This window comes from Girardinichthys multiradiatus, chromosome 4 (assembly GCF_021462225.1).
Source record: "Girardinichthys multiradiatus isolate DD_20200921_A chromosome 4, DD_fGirMul_XY1, whole genome shotgun sequence".
Classification (NCBI taxonomy): Eukaryota; Metazoa; Chordata; class Actinopteri; order Cyprinodontiformes; family Goodeidae; genus Girardinichthys; species Girardinichthys multiradiatus.
The window spans coordinates 46,728,755-46,751,295 of NC_061797.1; the positions used below are offsets into that span (position 1 = coordinate 46,728,755).

The following is a 22,541-nucleotide window of genomic DNA, read 5'->3' on the forward strand; positions in this document are numbered from 1 at the left end:
GACACTTTTAGACTAAATACTTTATATACCTGATATCCAGGAAATCAAATCTTGAATAGCACAAATGTTTGTGCAGCTAAATATGAATAAAACTGAGGCAATATTTGCCTTGGCCATTGTGATATTAACAAGTACACGTGAATTCTCTGGCTGAAAAGTTGGGCCAATACTGTGAAAATCTCATAATATGTTTTGACAATTCTGGTCATACTTCTGCCAACCCAGCCTGTCAAATCAACAACACCAAATATGTGAGCAAGCACACACTCTGGTGTATCTGAATTACCTATGATGCTGTTACTAAAGAACAAAACAAAAAGGAAAGGAAGGCGCAAGACCTGGTAGTTGTGTTCTTTGTGTGTATCAGTACAGATTTACCACTAGATGGCAGCAGTTACTTTGAATCATCACCATAATAATGAAGGTAAATGTGGTCGAAATGATCTAGAAAGAGGCTCACCTTTCTTTAGATGAGCAGTACATAGTATGTGCATAGTGTGTTTTAGGAAACAAGTCCATGTGATGCACAAACATGGAAATTAAGAAGAAATCCATGGTGTAGGGACATTTTGGGTCATAAAAGTAATGAAACACAAACAGCATCGGTAGGAAATCTAACCAGGCTTGAGACTTTACATGGTTGCCACATGTTTTTCTATGTCTTATTTTGAAATCTAAAACAAATTAAACTTTTTTTAAATTGCGACAATAAAATAGACAGAATTTTAACATCATCTGCTGCTATGAGTCTGTATAGAAACAGAGTTCTGAGGCACATCAGGACACAAATCTCCTGCGTGTTTATTAGAGAGGTGAAGGGATAAAAGCTGCTGCAAGGACACAAGCTGTCAGTCTCAAGCACACTATGTTGTTTATGCCCACATGCGTCCCTCAGAGAGACACAGAGAGCTTCAGCAACTGAAATAAACCCTCCAGTACAGGTTTGTTTTTTTGTTGTTTTGGCAGAGGTTTGATTGTATCATTTTAGATTGCAGGATATGACATGTTCTGTAGGCAACAAGGACATTTAAAATTTACAAGATTAGGTAAAACAGTACTAAAACCTACGGGCTGTGAGCACACTGACAAAAACAATGGCTTGCTAAGCTACACTGCAATTCTTTCTTTTACGTTATTTTGAGGTGACAAATATATGTCAGGACGGCTAAATTATTTTTGATTAAAAGGGTTATGCAAAGTCAGAGTATAAGAACAGCTTAGTTTTTATCCCTGATGTGCATTAATAAGGGTTGAAAAACTGTAGATGCCTTTATTTGCCCGCACATGTTTTGTGTGCAGTTTAATGTGCAAAGAAGCCACTAATGCCACTAACCTAAAATCTGAGTGGGCCATGTTTCAAGAGTAAGTAGTCTTCTCCTCCATGGCCGAGTGTTAAGAAGCGCCCTAATCTTTCTCACACCTGTCAAGCTTGTGCTGAGCTATAAATACTGGGTTCATGAGCAAATCCACCAGGTATCAGTGCAATGGATCCTGCTTGATAGTAGCTTCATAAGAAGAGACAAGGAGAAGATTTATTGTACAACCTTAGAAACAGAAATATTACTGAAGAAAGGACTTGTTTTCTCTTTAATCTACATGAGGCTATCTATAGTCTTTTTATTCCTGGAAAAATCAGGATATCGTTGTCTTTCCACAACCAGAAAATAATGTTAATTTCAGCAGGAAACTGCCCTTTGGAGCACATTTATTTTTATTTAACATCCTGTGGTTAATTGTCATTTATTTTCTGGCCTTGGAGTTTTAAGTGATCTCTATACATTTGTTTAATTTAAATATGTTTTAAAAAAATTATATTTTTGTGTTTGTTTTGGTCTCTTTTCTCTATTTTTCTTTAGAATGTATCAAGACAATATACCAAACTACAGCAAAGACATTAGTTCTATTTAACACATACAAATATAAAAATAATGGATGTTTTATATAAAATATGCTACTTTAAAGCTCTAACTGCAGTAAATTACTAATCTCTTTCTTTCCACAGGGTCTCTACCCTTTTTTCCTCAGGATCCTGATGTCTCACCGGTTCTGATATGCAAGTCTGCAGGTTGCACTGCACAGCTGCATCTGCAGGATCTATAGCAATCAAAAGTAACATGTTAACATCTCTGATTTCCTGGCAGCTCATTTCCAAACCAAAGCTTCCTTTCCAGTTTGAGAGCGCTTTCATTGTTCCAAAGTAAATTGAATTCTTTAAAACAGCATGGAATGAAGCTCTAATGTTAAATCAAACAGACGTGATCTGCAGTTGGGAGGGCAGGAGTCTCTGAATGCCTCACTGAGGCATCCACACCATCAGACCTGCTGTGTCCAGATTGATGTTTCTCTGTAGTGGGATTGAGGGAGTGCTGCAGCCTTGGATCCACAGTGGAACCACAATCCGCCCGGGCACCCTGCCTTCGGGTCGGAGATGCTCCATGCCAGCAATTACTCCCTTGTGTTGTTGATTCAGCTCAGTCTGCTCTGGTTTGACCTGTTTGTCAACTCCTTCAGCGAACTGCTGAGGACTGAACCTGCTGTCCAGTTGGTGCTTTTCATGTGAGTCAAACTTTCTCAGGTTTTCAGCAGGGCAGCAGTAAGAGGAAACATGTCAGTTATGTGGTGTCTCAGCCTGCTAGTTATATATTTTTGTATTCCACAGCATGCAGGACATTTGCATCTTATTTAACTTGATCATCATTCTGTTGATGCTGTTGAACACCTACGTGTTCCAGGTTGGCCTGGTTGCCATCCTGCTGGAACGATTTAGAGCCCTGCTAATGCTTTCCGCTCTCTACCTGACCTTCAGTATCATACTTCATTCCTGGCTTATGGTAAACATATAAATATGTACAAGAAAAGCCTAATTTAATGTCTTTAAAAAGCTCTGAAGGGACCCTGCAAAATACTCTTTGAGTAAACAAAAATACAATTTTATAATTTTAATTAAGTAATAATTAATGTACTATGGTTTTTATATATAATTTGCATGTTTAACCAAAAGTATGGTATTAATTGTATTTTCTTACACATTTTTTCAGAATCTGCGCTGGCTAAACACAAACAGATTTGTTTGGACAGACGGTCTTCAGGTGCTGTTTGTGTTTCAAAGATCTGGTAAGATGTCAATTAATTTACTCTTCTGCATTTTAAAGATTTTATCCAAACATTGGGTCCACATTGGTCTCATGTACAAAAAAAATAGAAGTAACAGTGGCTTGCAAAAGTATTCGTACTCTTCACATTTCGTCACATTACCCCCCCAGCGTTGTATTTGTATTAGATGTAAGTTTGGAGGTGGTAACGTCATGGCGTGGGGCTTCTTTTTCAGCATACAACACTGTGAGGGTCTGTATAATTGAGAAAAGGATGAATGGAAAAATATACTGAGAAATTCTTGATAAAAGTCTGCTTCCATCTACCAGGATAATGGTAGATGGAAGGGGGTGGATGTTTCAGCGAGACAATGAAAACATGCAGCCAAGAAAACGCTCAGTTGGTTTCAAACAAAGAAAATAAAGCTGCTGATAGACCAGTCAATCCCCTGAACCCATATAAAAAATAGATGGAAAGAACTAAAGCTCAGAATTCATAGACGTGGCCTTTAGCTGCACCTTCAGAAACATACCTACATAGAGAATACTTATTATTATTATTAATAATAACAATTATGTTTTAGTCTCTAGTTTTAATCTCTAAATGTGTAAAGCTGGTAACATCCAAAAGACTTGCAGCTGTAATTGCAGAGAAAGACTTACTCAGAGGAGGCACTGAATACAAATGTACACCACATTTCCTCAATTTTTTATAAAAATTCTTTGACTTTACCAATAAATAATGCTTTGTGCTGGTTTATCATTTTTAGTCCAAGGGGTGTAAATACTTTTGCAAGGAACTCTCCTAAACTGTAATTGAGAGGAATTTTTAATCATGCCAGAAACAATCTTAGCGATGTTTTTTTGTTCAAACTTAATACATGTTCTACTTTACACAGAGCTGTGAGAATGAAGTAAGTTGTTTCCCGTAAACCTTTAAATTAGGGACTTAACCTATAAATTTGAAACATTTCGTTAAATGCTGCTTCTCTGTATGTGAAACCTTACAATTGTTCTATCTGCCTTTTACCTCTGGCAAAGGAGTAAGCAAGGACAGCTGTGAATGTTTTACATTTTTTTTGTTTTTGACTCTGGTCTTAATAATACCGATCACTGAGAGAAAAACCTGAACTTGTCTCAGTATTTTGTGAGGGAGGTCCCATCTCTTACAATTAGACCCCAGGCTGTAATCTCACATCACCGTGTGGTGGTGATTCATACTGATATTAGCTCATTAGAAACAAAACTATTTAGGGTCTAGTTGTAGTTGTTTTCAACTGGTTATCCTTACTAAGCCCCACCTCTAACTGTTTTGTCTGCGGCGTAACAACCATCTAGATTTCTGAATGGGACACTGATAAATCTCTGTTTATTATGAAACTAGCTGTACTTATGTATAATCCGGCTCACTTTTAAATCCTGTTTTTTTTAAATGGATTTTGCCCTTATTTGTCTCTGGATGTCTAGCAAAGTTCGCAATTCCAATCAAAGTTTTAATATAAAGAGTCATACCATTGAAGATTAAACAAAGGTCCTCAAAACTGCTTCAGGGACGTGTTAGGAGAATTTTTATATTAGGTGCACCATCTTCTGAAAAATGGTAATTTTGAAGGAAAATATAGAGCTGCATGACATTAATTAAAATGTTTATGTTTATTATTTACTGTATAATTTTGTTTTTCTCTTACGTTAAAACACCCTAACCTTCTTTCTTTTCCATCTGTGAAGCTTCTGTGTTGTACTACTACTTCTACAAGAGGACCTCAGAGTATCTGGGTGACCCCCGTCTCTATGAGGATTCACCCTGGCTGAGAGAAATGTTGGCTCGGTCCCGACAGTGATCTGCAGAGGGATCCATAAAGAGCACACAGAGCCACAAGCCAGTTTAAAATTGCACTGTAAAATAATTACCCATGAATGATGTTAAGAAATGAAAATCTCAACATACTCTGGTTGTTTCAATTCACCTTGTTTTCAGAATGAGGAAACTTTTATGTGGAGCTATTTATAATTTAGGATATAACAAATTCACAAACTGTAACAAAACGTCAACGGAGGCCTGAAATGCATTTATTGAAACACGAGGAAATGCTCTACTTTACAGCTGAGAAATATAATCCATGACATTTTCATTCTCTAAGAGAGTTGTGCCAAATTTTGCAGTATTTCAGCAAAATGTTGAGACCTTAAAATGAGATAAACAAATGCTATATGCATTATAGCTTTTTGTCACAACAGGGTAACATTTAAATCATCATGACCATGTATAATAATATGTTGCATTGCAAGTTTAGCATTTGTGAATCTTTCATGCCTCTATGCAGAGTCACAGCAGAATCTGAATGAAAGGTTACGCAAAGTTAGGAATCTTGTGTTTATAAAAATATGTAAAACATACGCACTGCACTGTTTTAATGTGCTCATGGACATAATTTAATATACAATGTCACTTGTTATTTAATATTGTGCAACTACATGTTTTTTTTCTTTTATTTATTTTGTTACATTCTTTAAAAAAAAGCAATTCATTTGTTTGTGCTCTGAGTTGAATTTTTATGGCTTCATCTCTTCATTTGTTTTATTTTAAGACATTCCAATGTAAAAATACAATTAAATTTTATTTGAAATACATGGCTAATGCAGATAAAATGTTGTATTGACAAAAAGCTTGGTTAAACTGTTTCAACCTCTGCTTCAGCACTGGTTCTGAAGCTTGATGCCAGCTGACTCATTCGAATCTGATCCTTCAGCTCACTGATCTCTCTGAGGAGGGACGACTCCTGCAGGTTGAACTGTAAATTCAGGAAAAAAAAAAAGAGTTTGAAACACTGGTTTCCTGCTTTGTGCTAAAAAAACAGTGCAGATGTTCTGGATTATTATACTAACTTGAGCGTAAATGAGTGAAAACAGAAACTTCAAAAGATGACAACAGAATAAGTCCAGACAAATGACCTGCACATCATAAACACCTCAGGTTTCTCATGAGTGAAAACTTTTTGATAGTAATGAGGTCTGTACAGATCCAACCAGACATGCCTTTTCTTCACACACACACACACACACACACACACACACACACACACACACACACACACACACACAATGAGTCTGATACACCTTTGAAATACTCAGAAATGAAGGAGGATACTATAACTAGTGAATGCTGTTTATTCATGTAAAGCTGCTCAGAGCCCTGAAGTGTTCTTTAAATCTTGAAATATAACTTTAATATTTTTTAAGATGATTTAAATAAAAAAATACGTCTGTCCTAAGTGTTTTTAACACATTGAAACAGCACATTTTAAAAAGCAGTAACATAGATCATTTTGAAAAAAATGCCAACTTACTCTGATTGCATATTTATAAAACTGATCTCCCTCTTCTTGTCTCCCAGACTGAAAAAAGTCAAAGTATATGTTTAATGCAGTTGCAGACAATGAGGATTAGGGGAAAACCCCATTTTCTTTTCAGTCCAAACTTGGGTGAGGGACTAGAGAATATATTTGTTGCAGCAAAGTAAATGTTTTGTCCTAATCAGACTATTCTAAAGCCTGTTTCGAACTTTACTATAAACCCCATTTGCTATGTCGGGTTACTGAATTCCAAGGTTTATCTTGCAAACACCTGCTTTGCCTCCACATTAGCGTAAGAACATGTTTTTGCTGAGGTGGAAAAGAATTCAGTCCAAAAACATCCTGGCACATTTTGTGCTAGATAAAAACTCTCACAGAGGCAGGACCAGAACTATGAGAGATGGTGTGTCTGTAATCACTCACCTTGAGGCTGATTAAAGACAAGTAAGCCCACACCTCTGCATTCTCTGCATTCAAATGAGTGGCCACAGCTAAAGCCTCCTCAGCTACACAGAGCTCCTCCAACTACACAAACAAATACATGACCAAGACTTAAAATAAGGGTCTGTTTGATATTAGGTCAAAACAAAATATTTCTAAGCTGTGTGCATTCCATGGTCAACTACTCTCCTCTAAACAGAGTCCAACACATTTTAATTTAGAATTTTAAGCCTGTTCAATAAAAAAACAAATTCTCATGAAGCTCCTTAAAAAAGCTTGAGCTACTTTTCAGCTGTGGACTTTTACCTTGTAGCAGGCTTTGCCGAGGCCCAACCAGGTCAGGCAGGACGGAGACTGCTCACACGCCTGCAGGAAGACTTCCTTAGCTTGATCAAACTGAACAATAAAAATGTAAAACATAGAGTTGCTCACAAGGTAAAGGCTCCTGCCTTTAAATGAAAAATTCTACATTTCGTTATAATGATTTTACATAAGTTTAGTTGGATTTACCAAAAAACAAATAGCCATTAGGACATACAATATATTTACTTCAAAGCATTATAATTGCAAATATGAAAAAAAGAAAAAACTGCAGGAAATATATTTTACAACATGAGTTGTCTCCTTCACAGCTCAGGTCAGTAATCTGTTCTTGTTAAATTGTGGCAATTACACATATCTAACCTTTTTCTCCATAAGATAGATGGATCCCAGGCGAAGGAGAACAATGTGAGAGTCTGAAGGTGGTTGTGGAAAGATCAGGCTCCACTCATAACTCTCCTTGGCTTCAGTAAATATCCCTTGCAGGTAGTGACAGTGACCTTTCAAGGCCCAGACATCTGGGTTCTGATGACATCAGAGACAGTTATTATAAGGTTAGTTGCCTGTAGATGTGTTTGTCTTAAACAATGAAACATGCTAGATCAGTGCAGAAAGTAAAAAGTAAAATGTAGTTGTTTTCTCTTTAGAAGAAAATTTAGAATGCGAACAGAGATGCAACATGCCGCTGGATTGGAGGAGGGAAACTGAGATGGCTGACTTCCCAGTTTAACCACCAGATGCCATGAAGCAGGGGTGTCAAACTCCAGTCCTCAAGGGCCAGTGTCCTACAACTCTTAAATGTGTCCCAGGTAAAGCACACCTGAAACAAATGACTTTATCATCTCCTCGTGAACTCAAGTTCTACAGAATCCTGCTAATGATCTAATTATGTCACTCGGGTGTTTTGACACAGAGACACATTTAAAAGTTGCAGGACACTGGCCCTCGAGGACTGAAGTTAGACCCCTTGTGCCATAAAGTCTTAAATGTTGGACCTCGAAGTGGCCACATGAAATCAGTTTTATCAGATAAATCAGATTTTCCCACCTAAAAAATAGACTTCTTTGTTTTTCCTGCTGAGGTTAGGAAACTTTACGCTGAAATCTCACCAAATCAATGTCAGAAAAGTGCAGTGAGTTTATCAAGAAATCTATTGGATGTGCACATTTAATGGGACATGTCAGCCCTGGCATTCTGAGTATGCGTGTACTTTTGACTAGTATGTAACTATGTTGACTTGAATGTAAGAATTGTATGTAAGCCAACAAACAGGAGAAGAGTCTTTAACATCAGAAAATTTCTTCAAATATGAAAAAAATCCCCGAGCAGAAAACACTAATAAAATGTAAAGTGGTAATGCTATCCATGTCACTGCTTTACATGCTGTAAAAGGTTTCAAGTGTTGGTAAGTTAAAAGTCGCACCAGCCAGAAAGACCTTTTAATAATAAACTGACATGAGGCATACATACATATATACTCTACATATTGTTGAAATGAGAAAAATACTTCAGTCATTAAGTCAGTCCTCATTCCATGTTTGTGGAACAGCAATTCTAATAAATGGCTTAGTTGCACTATAACCTAAGATCAACTCAATTCTGAACAAATATAATGAGCAACTTACTCAAACAGATTATACTAACACTGCAAATGATTTAAAATATTTTCTGTTCATTACAATGAACCTATAACTAAAGACGAAGTAATAGTTTTTCAGTAACCGCATTTCTATTATTGTACAACTTTACCTGAATATAGTTTAATGTATTTCCATTGTAAAGCTGCACTGTGTTTTGACTCCTGATTTCTAAGAATTATATATAGTAAAACTCCAATTAATGCCTTTTTATAACAGGAACACAGATACACGTGTACTATTAAATGTGCTGCCTTTCCACAAAACTAACTGCAGCACTGCAATGATTTGTAGAAGGAGATTTTATATTTTTTGCTTTAAAAGGGACATTATATTACTCAGATAAATCAAGTAGGAGATTCACTCTAAAAAATTAAAAGGTTCTTGCTGAGGACAATGAAACAGTAAAAGAACATTTTACAACTGGGGAAGAAATTATTTGTGAAGCAACTTCACAAACTTTCTACTGAAATAATTTAAACAAGATTCCAAGGCATAAACTATAACTACAAATGTATTGTAAGTAAAATCCTTATTGCAGATTCTTTGATCTGTATTGGATTCATACATTTTTAACAAAAATCCACTTTCATCTGCAAAAGGTCACAAGGGGCTTGAACATCAAAAAGCTGGGGTACTTAAAAAGGATTGGGATGTATCTAAGACAGTCCAGCAGCAAGTAACATCACACGAGACACTATGATATGTACTTTATTTAATGTGATACGATTTATGTTAAATCTAAAATAAAATAATTTAAGAAATCGCTATAACCTAACATCAACACAAAGACAGTGTGGAGGTACCAGATCTTCCTGAAACAGTGCTTCTTTCAGGCTGTGAGTAGCACTGCTGTACTCCCCTTTGAGCAGCTGCAACTGGGCCAGGTTAAAAAGGTAGGCAGCAGTCCAACCTCCTTCAGAACACAGCAGCTCTTGGGACAAAGCATATTCTGCCATCTGCCAACAGAACACAGTTAGTCCTAAAACTGTTTATACATATTTCTCTATTTTATTTTACTAAATATTTAGTGCTCAGAATATGGGATTTCAAATGTTTGATATCTAACCAAACAAATTTTTGGACTTTCCAAAATCTGTCATTACAACATGATTTTTTCTCATTAGCTCTAAGTTGGAGAGCATAAATTATTTCACAGCCATTAACACCCTCTTGGTGTCTGACCTTCCACTGTTAAACCGTCTAGGTTTACATACCTGTAGGACATTGTTCTGCAGCAGGAACTGCGCTGTGTGTGTGAAAATGGAATGGGTGAGTCTAGCTGGAATTGGTCTGGAGACGTCACTCTGTGCTGACGGCTCCTGCTGCTCTGTGACCGGGTCTAAGACCTCTGGGCCTGTCCGAAAAACACATCCGCTGACATCCGTTCTTCAGGATTAAATCTACTGTCATGATGTCCACTTTAGATGAATTTAACACTTTAACTATAAAATGGATCTTAATAACATAATAAAACAAAACAATGACCTTAACTTATGCCTTGATGCTTTTTCTTAAGTTACACCTCCTTACCTTGCTCAACTGTGGGAAACTGTGCAAGAATACCTGTCTCCTGTCCATCCTGCTGGACCTTCACATTTTTAATGTTGTCCTCACTCTGTTTCTTCTCAATGTCTATGTTTGTTTTATTGTTTGCTTCATCTTCCCCAAGTAGCCTCTTGGCCTCCAGAAATGCTCTCTCAGACAGGATGGGGTCATTTATACTTAAATGGAGCAAACCTTGATAGAAGATCCCAACAGAAATGTAGAATTATAATATGTCTGTTGCACATTTATCTGTTTCCATCACCCCGGTGTTTATTTAAGATCTGTTAGAGGTTAAAAGTTTAGCTTTTGATTCAAGTAAAACTTGACATAATTTTCTTACAATGGATTTTTGCAGTAGGACTTTAGTACTTGCTGGACAGTATTCCTCAATGGTACTGACTTGTGCTTCACTATAATTAATTTAAGATATTATTTAGCAGTATTTCTGTAAAAAGTGTCATGTAGCAATTTTGTGCAACTCATGTTTAACAATTGCTTTACATAACAAAAGAATTGGTGGAGTGTACCCCCAAAATTAATTAATCAATTAATTAATTAATTAATAAAGATGTCTAAATAAATGAATCATATATTACAGTGGGTTAATCTCACACTGAAGAAGGAAAAATTCAACCATTTTTTAAAACAAATCATGATGCATCACAGATCCTTTAAGGGCATTTTTGCAGTTTACAGATTTGATTTATTAAATATCACAAAGCTATTACACCATATATTTGGTGCATTTCCAACATTTTCTTTCAGTTTTCCTTCTTTAAACTGAACTTCAACAAAATGACTTACTTGAAATATGAATTCCTAAAATAAAGATAAATGCTACATGATCATATTTTGTTGGTTAAGCTCATTTTGGATCTTCAATATGTAGAATTTTTGCATTCTATATATTAATTTTTTCCAGTTTTACACTATGGTGTACTGACTCAAAGTCAATCAATTTCTTTCAAGTGATAAGAGATGTGCCTATTGAAAAGTTCTAACTTGTAGGACTGTATTACTAAAAATGACTGAAGTACACAAGTGTAAGCAAATGCATTTAAGAATTTAGCTAATACGCACCACAGATCATTCAAAATTTGTTGTGAAGTGCTAGCCCTAACCTCATTGTTGTATATATGAACAGCATGTTATCTGATATGGACATAAGTGTTAGTGATGTAAACATTAGTGAGGAATCCTGATTCTGAACTGACCCAGCAACGTCCAGGCCTCCACACTGGGTGGGTCTATGCCGGTGGCTTGCTCCAGGAAGGTCTGGGCTTCTTTGTAACGCTCAAACATCACGGCCACAACCCCACACATCATCAGGCTGGACAAATAAGCAAGATAGAAACAAACTATAGTAGCAACTTTACTGCAATAACAACGGTGGATGGGTGTTTTAGTTTACAACTTGATCATTAAGTGGTGAAACATTCATACATTTTACTAATTAATTAAATCTGACTAAACTCACTCAATGGTTAAAATTGCTTGTTTTTTTTTTTTAAGTGTAAATTATTGATTAGATGGAATTAAAACTTGAACTTTGTTTAAATCAACTCATACCTGCAGTACATATAAAGCATTTCTAACCTGGGCTGGTGTGTTTGTTGGGTGGACACAGCATCATGGTAACACTCTTTAGCTTTCACGTAGTCCCCCATCAACATGTACAGGCTTCCCCACTCAAACCTGTGCAACGGATCATCAGGGTGCCTCACCACTAACTGCAGGTAACCAAACACAGATGTCAGTAACCAGTTTCCCAGCCAGAACCAGTGATAACCTGCACACGGACTCGTGTGCAAAACAGGCGTTCAGTCGTCAGCTTGTAGTCCTACTGTGTTTAATGTCTATAAATCTGTTCTCTTCCTGCTTTTGTACCTCTTGGTAGTACTGAGCCGCCTGCTGATAATTCCCAGTAAATTGTGCCTCTTTAGCGAAATGTCTCAGCTGACAGGATTCGAACTTTACTTCTTCTATGCAGTCTTCTTTCACATCATTGGAAGAAATCTGCAGAGGAGGGGAAGGTAAAGATCGCCAAAATAGCAAAAAGACCTCAAATAAATGGGTGTCAGTGAGTTACCTTGTTGAGGGCCAAATGCATTTCATCCACCAGGTAGACATAGAGCTTGTTGACAAATTGTTTCACATCTTGAGGATCATTGAAAGGCTCTGTCCGCTGCATCTTGTCACGTACAATCCTTACCACCGCCCGCTACACGCCAAAAACACACACAGGTATATTTGTTACATTTGATAGAAGAGGATCCCTGACAAAACATATATCATAGGTCCATTGTTCATCTGACCTTCATCTGCTCCTTGAAGGTAAAATATCGTCCAGAGACATTGAGGCCTCCCATCACCTCAGCCAATATTTGCTCTTTGCTAAGGCTTTCAAGCAGCTCGCTATTTTCTCCAAGTGATTCGACATACTGCTCAGAGACAGCAGCCACTGTGTTGGCTACCTGCCTGTGGAAGTCCAGCACGGCCTGCAGGAGCACACGTCAGAGAAGGGAAATCAGAGAGCAAGAATCTCTAAGCTGAATATCATATGAATATAATATGAACATATTTTTATTTAGAAATGAGTCGGTGTTTTTCACTCTTTCTGCTCTGCTAGGACCAGCCTGACGTTCGGGTCTTGGAGGGATCAGTGCCTTCACCCTGCCAGAAATGAACAAACTTGCTTTACGTCCACAGTCAGAAAGGAACCGAAAGACAAACACATAAGAGAGTAAATGGATGTGAATCTGTTCCTACTAGACTCTTTAAGCCTGAGTGATTATGTGACTCGTCTCAGAAAATAATGCAGCAGCAAGCATCCAATCTTAAAGTTCCGTAACGTGAGTAAACAACCAGTAACTGATAAAACTCTATCATTACCAGTTGGTGACGAGTCCGCGTACAGATGGGAAGTGGACCATCTGTTGGACTGGTGCAGCCAGAACAGCCTTGAGCTCAACGCTCTAAAGACAGTGGAGATGGTTGTGAACTTCAGGCAGAACCCAGCCCCACCTGCCCCCATCACCCTCTGTGACTCCACAATTGACACTGTGGAATCTTTCCGCTTCCTGGGAACCATCATCTCCCAGGATCTCAAGTGGGAGCCAAACATCAGCTCCCTCATCAAGAAAGCCCAGCAGAGGATGTTCTTCCTGCGGCAGCTGAAGAAATTCAACCTGCCAAAGACTATGATGGTGCACTTCTACACAGCCATCATTGAGTCCATCCTCACCTCCTCCATCACCATCTGGTACGCCGCTGCTACAGCCAAGGATAAGGGCAGGCTGCAGCGTGTCATTCGGTCTGCTGAGAAGGTGATTGGCTGCAGTCTACTGTCGCTCCAGGAACTGTACACCTCCAGGACCCTGAAGCGGGCAGGGAAGATTCTGGCTGATCCCTCCCACCCCGGTCACAGACTCTTTGAGACTCTCCCCTCTGGCAGGAGGCTGCGGTCCATCCGGACCAAAACCTCACGCCACAAGAACAGTTTTTTCCCATCTGCCACCAGCCTGGTTAACAAAGCCCGGAAACCACACTGACACTCTCCCTTTCCCCCACACCCCCCCTTTTTTTGCTGACAGGACACTTGTAACCTGTAACTATGCGTTACATTAACGCTCAGCTTGGACTCTCTTATACTGGACTCATCTTATACTGCTCTATATTTACTCTCACTCACTTAAAACTGTGCACTTATATTTATATTATATTGTAGATATGTTTGTACTGTTTAACTTGTACTGTATTGCACCGACTACGCCAAAACAAATTCCTTGTATGTCCAAAAACGTACTTGGCAATAAAGCTTTTCTGATTCTGATTCTGATTCTGATCTGATTGTTGCTAACTCACTAGATTATTCCAGTGATTCTCAAAGGCAAGATGTCATGACGAGTGGGTGTTTTTTTCATTTTTATTTTAACCTTTTGCCTGCAGAACTAATGTATAGCCTTTCAGTGTTGTGACCCGGACTTTTTTTCTGCGTTACACATTCGACAAATCAGCGTTTGCATGGTAACCGCTTGAGGCGTGACGTAGCACAGGCACCTGACTGAAACTGCTGATGACTCTTGTCCAGCCGATGTGTTGGAGCAGCGTGGGATAATGCAGTTTCAGAGTGGCAAGTGCTTCCTCATGTGAAAAGGCACAGATACAGCACCTGTCTAAGTAATGATGAAGGAGTATTGCTGTACAAATGTTGTGAACGACAGAGAGAGAGCAGAAAACGGTGGAAGAGAAATTGAGATATTAGGAACACAGTAAATGGCAAGAATTAATCAGAGACTGGTCCAATATTTTTACCACAGGGCTGCACTAAACTCTGTTTTTTAAAGGTTTAGGGATTTTTTAAACATTTACAGTGAGTTTTATCACCATATGGTGAATGTGTTTGTGAAACAGTTTTTATTAATTTTGTGTTTTACTTGTACAAATGATTCAATGTTATGGTTTTTAAAATATAGCACATTTTGCTTTACTTCTATTTTTGAATGCGTAAAAGATGGTAGACCAGTCAAAAACAAAAAAAGGGCCCACAAACTAGTTCACAATTGTTGTAAATAAGCGCCGTTTAACTAAATAATCTGAACTGAAACTATCTGTGTAGTTATGCTGCTATAGGTTTAGGCTGCTGGAGGACATAATGACCACTTTCACCCTCTTCGCTACATTCTCACACTACTCTCCAATTCTGCATTATTTGCTGTTATTTCAGCTTTTAACTTTGTTCTCTGTTTTCTCTTCCTAGAAGCTACACCTGGCCTGACTCTGTGTCTACCTGTGACACCTTTCTGGAGAGGGGAATCGTCCGAGCTTCTGCTGGTAACAACTTAATGCTCACCCTCTACCGATGATCCACATGGCTCTGTCTTTTAGTGTTTAACCCTTTCTCTCTCCTAGATATAGCAATCGACTGAGCTTCTACTATAACTAACTCTGTGCTCTCTTTCAGACTCTAACCTTGAAAACTGGTTCAGTGTTGATCTGTTCTTTCTTTCTAGATGAAACGACTAAAGGAGCTACATCCATTAACATTTACTTTTCCTTCCCATAGAAAGGACTTCTGGATCAGTACTTCTGTGTTCTTTTTGTGTCTCTGCTCTGTTCTCTCAAACCCCCAGTCGGTCGTGGCAGATGGCCGCTCACACTGAGCCTGGTTCTGGTTCTGCTGGAGGTTTCTTCCTGTTAAAAGGGAGTTTTTCCTCTCCACTGTCGCTTCATGCATGCTCAGTATGAGGGATTGCTGCAAAGTCAACGCCAGTGACTGTCCACTGTCTCTACATGCTCATCCAGGAGGAGTGAATGCTGCAAGTCACTGACTGGATGCAATCTGCTGGGTTTCCTTAGATAGAAAAACTTTTTATCCAATTTGAATAAATAACTGAATCTGACTGAACTGTTTAATGGTTAGGATTAATTGGAATATATGTACCTGACTGTTGTGAAGTGTCTTGAGACAACATGTGTTGTGAATTGGCGGCTATATAAATAAAACTGAATTGAATTGTTGCCAAAACAAAAATAAAGAGAGCAAAAATGATTGGAAAATCTAAAGAATCTAACAAATTAAAATTTTTTATTACCCTTTTCTTATTTCTTACTTTCTTATTGTTCAGGTTTGAAGCTGTCCCAACAGGTGAGCTCACTGAGCTCTCAGACAGACCCGTTTTAAACTGTTAAAAACAGATATACTGTAATGCAGAAGAAATTCTAAGGATGTCTGTGAGAGTTATGTTGATCAAAGGAAAAAAAGTATAATGGTGTTAAATTGTTATTAATTAACAATCGATAAAAAAAACTGTCCAAGCAATAAATCTACGATATTGATCTTTATTAATTAATAGGATTTATTTGGACAAATTCCCTTTGGGGTTCTCAAAAGATTTTGCATTTCGCAATTTAATTTTTTTAAAATTAAAGACTGTTGGAGCAGTTTATTTTTATTGTTTTTATAAAGTACAGTTTCTACTTTACTGGTTTGTTTTAAAAACAGTCAAAAAGACAAAATTACAAAAAACTAATTTTTTGTTCTTGACACAAAAGGTAATAAAAGAAATATAAAAATTCAACTAAACATTGTACTGATCAATGTTGATTTTCTTCTCATTTTTCCTTTACCAAAATAGAATAAAACCCAAATGGCAGCTTCCCCTTTTGATGTTACTTTTGTAGCCGTTAAATTTTTTTTTACTAATTGTCTCTGTACCCCAACACAGCTGGAGGAAGATTTCCAGAGTCCAGAACTGTGTTTGTGTGAAAGTGACATATCCAAGTGAATTATTATGTTATAATGCAAAGAGGATAAAGTTGAAGCACTTCAAAGCTCTAACGAACCTGCGGTGGTTCACTAAAGACGAGATGCTGATGCAAAAACTCACATCACTAATGGCTACCTTATAGGTCTGTTAAACTCTCACTCTGGGAAAATTACATGATGTTGTTGCTGTTTTCATGTTGCAAAAGCTTTGTGGGCCATACATCAAAACAGATTTATGGGATACAAAGCTTGAGGACAACATAACTGTATAATTGTGGTGCACAGGGGACCACAAAGGGTAAGTTTCGGTAACGTAAACATACATTAAAAACAGTGTTATATTTCTGAAAGTCATATGAAACATTTTTAATAAACATAATCTTATAACATAGGCACTAATTATAGTACCTTATAGTACCTAACTACAATTACCTTGTAGCCAGTTCCTCAGGGGGTGTTTTTGGTATCAGTGGTTCATTCAAGGATATCTCGATGATAACATACGTTTTGGCCTCCACATACATCTGCCATTGGCAAAAACAGATTTTTTTTTTTTTTTAAATGGCCTTGATGATGGTTTAAATGAGCAAAGTAAAAGTCTACAAAACAAACGGTTGAATATGTGGCTATGCTGCTCTCACCTAATCTGTACCGATGCATATTTAAAAACATGTTCTTGTCAGTTCTAGTGGAGCACCAAACTGGTGAGACAACCTTTTTAGCAGAAACTTACATTTCCTTCTACATTGTCTGGCAGCTCAGTGTCAGAGAAGCTTTCAGGAGTGCAATCAGCTGTAGGCAGGCTGTTCTGATTTAGAGTTTGCTGCCATATTAAAAATGATCAGACATGAAGATTTTACACACAACAGAACATTTCTCATTGCAAATGTGAATTAAACCTCATCTTTGACAATCAGCATGTCTGACCTTTTTAGCTTGATCTTTGTGATCCTTGGTTCCCTTGTTGCTTCCATCATAGTTCTTCCATGGTTTTTTGGAAGTCCCTACAGCAGAGCTGGCCCGAGCTTTAGCCTGGATGGCTGCTGCCTTAGCCTGCTCCTTTAACACACTGACTCTCCGCTTGGCCTGTAGGTGTAAAATTAATGCCAAGTCCACTTTAACAGGAAGTAAAAGAAGACAATAGATATGTTAAATAATCTCTTAAAAGAGATTGTTAATTGTTAAGCGCTAAAAACTATACATATGACAATGCAAAGAAATGTCTTCTTTGACAGTATTTTTGTGACCTTGTTCAGAAGCTCGGTCTCATAGAAAGGCTGAAAGGTGTATGCTCCTCGAATGCGTGAGACTCCAGGATACAACAGCCGCCCCATGTCAACACATACCAAACCATGGAAGGGGATCTGTGAGTTGTCCTCACCTAGCTACAGAGACACTTAAAACATCCATCAGATGCTCGACGGTAGTATGATTACCTGAGCTGCTGCCACTGTGTTTGTCCTGGACATGTAACGCTTTAGGACCAATGAAGTATCAACAGCAGACTGGAAATGTTTTACCTTTGCTAATGGAATTGAAGACCTCATTATCTCCACTGGCCACAGTCGGCTCTCTCTGATTCTCTGTTGCAGTCTGAAAATATATAGTAATCGTATAGATTTATACAGCAGAGAAAAAAAGGATTGAGAAAGGCTTTTACTTTGTAAAACAGTATGTCTACACTTATGATGCGATGACAGTCAAATAAAAGGAACTGAATGTCCAGCTGACCTGGAAACTCCACCGGCATCCAGGAAGCATCGCACCTCTGTGTCCCAGCTTACCCTATTCTTTGTAATCTCCGCCTCAGTACGAAATGACCGGTCCTGTAGGGACATTCAGATCTCCAACTGTCCATGTGACTTCACCTTTGTGTGTTCTAACCCTGTACTGATGGATATAGCTCCCAAAAAACAGCTAAGCTTGTTTCTACAATTGTTTAAAAGTATTAGTGAATGAAAATTCAGTTTAAAGTCTTTTCGTGTTTGAAAAATAAAAGCATTTCTTTCCAGTTGACATCTTGGGTCTCATGTTTAACCTGTGTCTGTGGTTACCTCTAAGGCAGTTAGCTCTCCATCCTCATGTTCAATGGGCTCTGGATGAAAAAAGGCTCCGGGTATGAAGTGGTTCCCTGGCACCAGTAAGGCTTGATGGGGCCTCTTCCTCTGACGGCCTTTGACCTCCCTCTGCCCTCCAGCCTTCAGCTGTCCTTCACAGAACATCAGCACCTGATCTTGCTAATACACAGAGAGAGAGAAATACTCTGCCACTTTAAAATTATTCAACACAGAAAGATACAGATTTGTGATTCTGTTCTTTTTAGTAGAATAGCTCTAACTAAACCCATTAGGAGAAGATTATTGAACTCACATCTGCAGTTAGAGGAACCTCCAGGGCAGCGGTGTATGTAAAGGGACTGGGAGCTAACCCCGATGGCAGCGTCCATGACTCAGGTACAGAATACGCTGTTTCAACAGTTACCTTCATGAAGGTACAGGTTGAGAGTTGCGCTTTAGACAGTAGGGGATCCAACACGCTGATACAAACATCCAGGGTTGTTTGCTAAATGGGATTAAATAATGTGACACATTAATACCTTACTTGATGTATTTTTTTCTTTATTTTTATAGTCATGTTTAAAAGGTCAGATGTTCACTTGATTTGTTTCCTGGGATTTGAAGACAAATGCCACAAATCAATTCAATATGGGCTAATTACAGTCGTATTTAAATTCAAAAGAATAATTTAAATAGGTATTTAATAAAGAATGTGTATTTTATTGATTAAGGTAGAATATGAAGCTTGAACTTAGCAACTTAATGCAAGTTAATGATCTGCTGACATCGTAAACTGGAACACTGTATTAACACAAGGAAGTTAAACTTTCAGCATGTGATTAATCTGCAGACAGGACCTCAGTCTCTGTCTCCACCATTTATAGTATTATTGTTGAACCAGTAACTAACCTTTCGGTTGAATCCCTGCCGAGATTCTTTGATCCCAGGACTGATCACAGGATTCACTGGGACCGTGCAAGAAAGGTTGCACTGACCTGGGGGACAACACAGAATCATTCCAGCAGTGATTATCCTCCTCACTTTTCAAAATCTCTTGCTGTTTCCTTTACCTACAACTGGTGTATAATAAGACCCACTCTTTTCAAATGCCAGAGCACAAAAACCTGTAATTTCTTAGAGGAAAAAGTGTACCTTGCAGGAGTGGGATCAGGTCAATCACGGCTTGGCCCAGTGCCACTGTTTTTGCCTCACCTCTTTTACCCTCATGCAGGACCTCCATCACTGTAACTGGTCACAGAATTATTGCTTATTACAATTTTTACTATTACGCCTGTGTGATATCACACAGACAAATATGAACACTATGTAAATGTATCTAAGTGGTATATTACACGTAAAAACAACAGATCTAAGAAAAAACTTTTTAATAGTAGTCTTGGATAATCTTAGGTAAGACATTCATTACCTGTGATTGGTTTTTGGGCTATGTCACTGAAAGTCTGGGCGTCATTTGGTGGATTAAAGCTGCAAGTAAAGTCATAATCAACGTGTTCCACATTGTTGACGTGTTTCTTATCTGACTCTCCCAGCATCACTCCACCCATCGCAACCTGCAGAAAACTGTGGAAACTGTGTGTCGTCTTCCCTTGCTGAAAACAAAATGAACAGATTATAATACAGCTTTCAAGACGGCTCCTGTCATTTAAACTGCTGGTCCGCCTGAGCTTGACTTGTTTCAAGTTAGATATAGATAGATAGATAGATAGATAGATAGATAGATAGATAGATAGATAGATAGATAGATAGATAGATAGATAGATAGATAGATAGATAGATAGATAGATAGATAGATAGATAGATAGATAGATAGATAGATAGATAGATAGATAGATAGATAGATAGATAGATAGATAGATAGATAGATAGATAGATAGATAGATAGATAGATAGATAGATAGATAGATAGATAGATAGATAGATAGATAGATAGATAGATAGATAGATAGATAGATAGATAGATAGATAGATAGATAGATAGATAGATAGATAGATAGATAGATAGATAGATAGATAGATAGATAGATAGATAGATAGATAGATAGATAGATAGATAGATAGATAGATAGATAGATAGATAGATAGATAGATAGATAGATAGATAGATAGATAGATAGATAGATAGATAGATAGATAGATAGATAGATAGATAGATAGATAGATAGATAGATAGATAGATAGATAGATAGATAGATAGATAGATAGATAGATAGATAGATAGATAGATAGATAGATAGATAGATAGATAGATAGATAGATAGATAGATAGATAGATAGATAGATAGATAGATAGATAGATAGATAGATAGATAGATAGATAGATAGATAGATAGATAGATAGATAGATAGATAGATAGATAGATAGATAGATAGATAGATAGATAGATAGATAGATAGATAGATAGATAGATAGATAGATAGATAGATAGATAGATAGATAGATAGATAGATAGATAGATAGATAGATAGATAGATAGATAGATAGATAGATAGATAGATAGATAGATAGATAGATAGATAGATAGATAGATAGATAGATAGATAGATAGATAGATAGATAGATAGATAGATAGATAGATAGATAGATAGATAGATAGATAGATAGATAGATAGATAGATAGATAGATAGATAGATAGATAGATAGATAGATAGATAGATAGATAGATAGATAGATAGATAGATAGATAGATAGATAGATAGATAGATAGATAGATAGATAGATAGATAGATAGATAGATAGATAGATAGATAGATAGATAGATAGATAGATAGATAGATAGATAGATAGATAGATAGATAGATAGATAGATAGATAGATAGATAGATAGATAGATAGATAGATAGATAGATAGATAGATAGATAGATAGATAGATAGATAGATAGATAGATAGATAGAATAGATAGATAGATAGATAGATAGATAGATAGATAGATAGATAGATAGATAGATAGATAGATAGATAGATAGATAGATAGATAGATAGATAGATAGATAGATAGATAGATAGATAGATAGATAGATAGATAGATAGATAGATAGATAGATAGATAGATAGATAGATAGATAGATAGATAGATAGATAGATAGATAGATAGATAGATAGATAGATAGATAGATAGATAGATAGATAGATAGATAGATAGATAGATAGATAGATAGATAGATAGATAGATAGATAGATAGATAGATAGATAGATAGATAGATAGATAGATAGATAGATAGATAGATAGATAGATAGATAGATAGATAGATAGATAGATAGATAGATAGATAGATAGATAGATAGATAGATAGATAGATAGATAGATAGATAGATAGATAGATAGATAGATAGATAGATAGATAGATAGATAGATAGATAGATAGATAGATAGATAGATAGATAGATAGATAGATAGATAGATAGATAGATAGATAGATAGATAGATAGATAGATAGATAGATAGATAGATAGATAGATAGATAGATAGATAGATAGATCGATCGATCAATAGATAGATAGATCAATAGGTAGGTAGAGAGAGAGAGAGATTTATTATCTGGACCGCTGCTATCAAGGCCAACTTTTTTCCAAAGTGGCTAGTTTATTTAATTTAAATAATGTTTAACGATCTTACCAGGTTATGTCCACGTTTTACTGTTATTTCTATCGCCAAATTTGCTTTTGTCGTTTCTCCAGGCGTCTCTATGTCCGACATTTTTAGCGGAGTTAAAGACAACAAGCTAATGATTTCAGTTGTCACTTTTAATGGCAGAAGTAATCAACGCGTGTCCATGGCAACAGTGTCTAAGTTACTGGTGG

At 37.0% G+C, this 22,541-nt stretch overlaps 2 protein-coding genes across 4 annotated transcripts; one reads left to right on the forward strand and one right to left on the reverse strand.

Annotated features, from left to right (window-relative positions):
* The first annotated feature begins 6 nt into the window (after positions 1 to 6).
* LOC124866513 (transmembrane protein 138-like) lies at positions 7 to 5,723 on the forward strand. Of its 2 annotated transcripts, XM_047362330.1 has the most exons (5): positions 7 to 941; positions 2,003 to 2,556; positions 2,660 to 2,831; positions 3,039 to 3,114; positions 4,821 to 5,723. In XM_047362330.1, the coding sequence occupies exons 2-5, from the start codon at positions 2,429 to 2,431 to the stop codon at positions 4,931 to 4,933; spliced, it is 489 nt and encodes a 162-aa protein (XP_047218286.1). In that variant the 5' UTR covers positions 7 to 941; positions 2,003 to 2,428; the 3' UTR covers positions 4,934 to 5,723. The 2 variants fall into 2 exon arrangements, with proteins under 2 accessions (XP_047218286.1, XP_047218287.1); XM_047362331.1 differs by lacking the exon at positions 7 to 941 and having other exon boundaries at positions 948 to 2,556.
* Positions 5,141 to 22,504, reverse strand: cfap70 (cilia and flagella associated protein 70). Of its 2 annotated transcripts, none has more exons than XM_047362328.1 (26): positions 22,357 to 22,504; positions 20,144 to 20,327; positions 19,870 to 19,965; positions 19,627 to 19,712; positions 19,031 to 19,222; positions 18,715 to 18,897; positions 18,392 to 18,486; positions 18,181 to 18,253; positions 17,908 to 18,045; positions 17,588 to 17,746; positions 17,394 to 17,483; positions 17,093 to 17,184; positions 13,005 to 13,065; positions 12,708 to 12,890; positions 12,482 to 12,613; positions 12,280 to 12,408; positions 11,989 to 12,122; positions 11,607 to 11,722; positions 10,411 to 10,584; positions 10,062 to 10,201; positions 9,651 to 9,803; positions 7,571 to 7,732; positions 7,193 to 7,282; positions 6,869 to 6,970; positions 6,440 to 6,487; positions 5,141 to 5,884 (listed from the first exon to the last, which is right to left on the reverse strand). In XM_047362328.1, the coding sequence occupies exons 1-26, from the start codon at positions 22,435 to 22,437 to the stop codon at positions 5,765 to 5,767; spliced, it is 3,213 nt and encodes a 1,070-aa protein (XP_047218284.1). In that variant the 5' UTR covers positions 22,438 to 22,504; the 3' UTR covers positions 5,141 to 5,764. The 2 variants fall into 2 exon arrangements, with proteins under 2 accessions (XP_047218284.1, XP_047218283.1); XM_047362327.1 differs by having other exon boundaries at positions 10,378 to 10,584.
* Between the last annotated feature and the right edge of the window lie 37 nt (positions 22,505 to 22,541).

What these genes read in the sequence shown, in the direction of transcription:
- cfap70 (XM_047362327.1), bottom strand. Translation starts at nt 22,437, where the DNA reads ATGTCGGACATAGAGACGCCTGGAGAAACGACAAAAGCAAATTTGGCG. An exon ending in CCTGATCCCACTCCTGCAAG is followed by an intron (nt 19,713 to 19,869) that starts GTACACTTTTTC and finishes GTTGTCCCCCAG; the next exon opens with GTCAGTGCAACCTTTCTTGC. An exon ending in GATGCCGGTGGAGTTTCCAG is followed by an intron (nt 18,254 to 18,391) that starts GTCAGCTGGACA and finishes ATATATTTTCAG; the next exon opens with ACTGCAACAGAGAATCAGAG.
- LOC124866513 (XM_047362330.1), top strand. Translation starts at nt 2,429, where the DNA reads ATGCTCCATGCCAGCAATTACTCCCTTGTGTTGTTGATTCAGCTCAGT. An exon ending in GTCCAGTTGGTGCTTTTCAT is followed by an intron (nt 2,557 to 2,659) that starts GTGAGTCAAACT and finishes TGTATTCCACAG; the next exon opens with CATGCAGGACATTTGCATCT. An exon ending in TACTTCATTCCTGGCTTATG is followed by an intron (nt 2,832 to 3,038) that starts GTAAACATATAA and finishes ACATTTTTTCAG; the next exon opens with AATCTGCGCTGGCTAAACAC.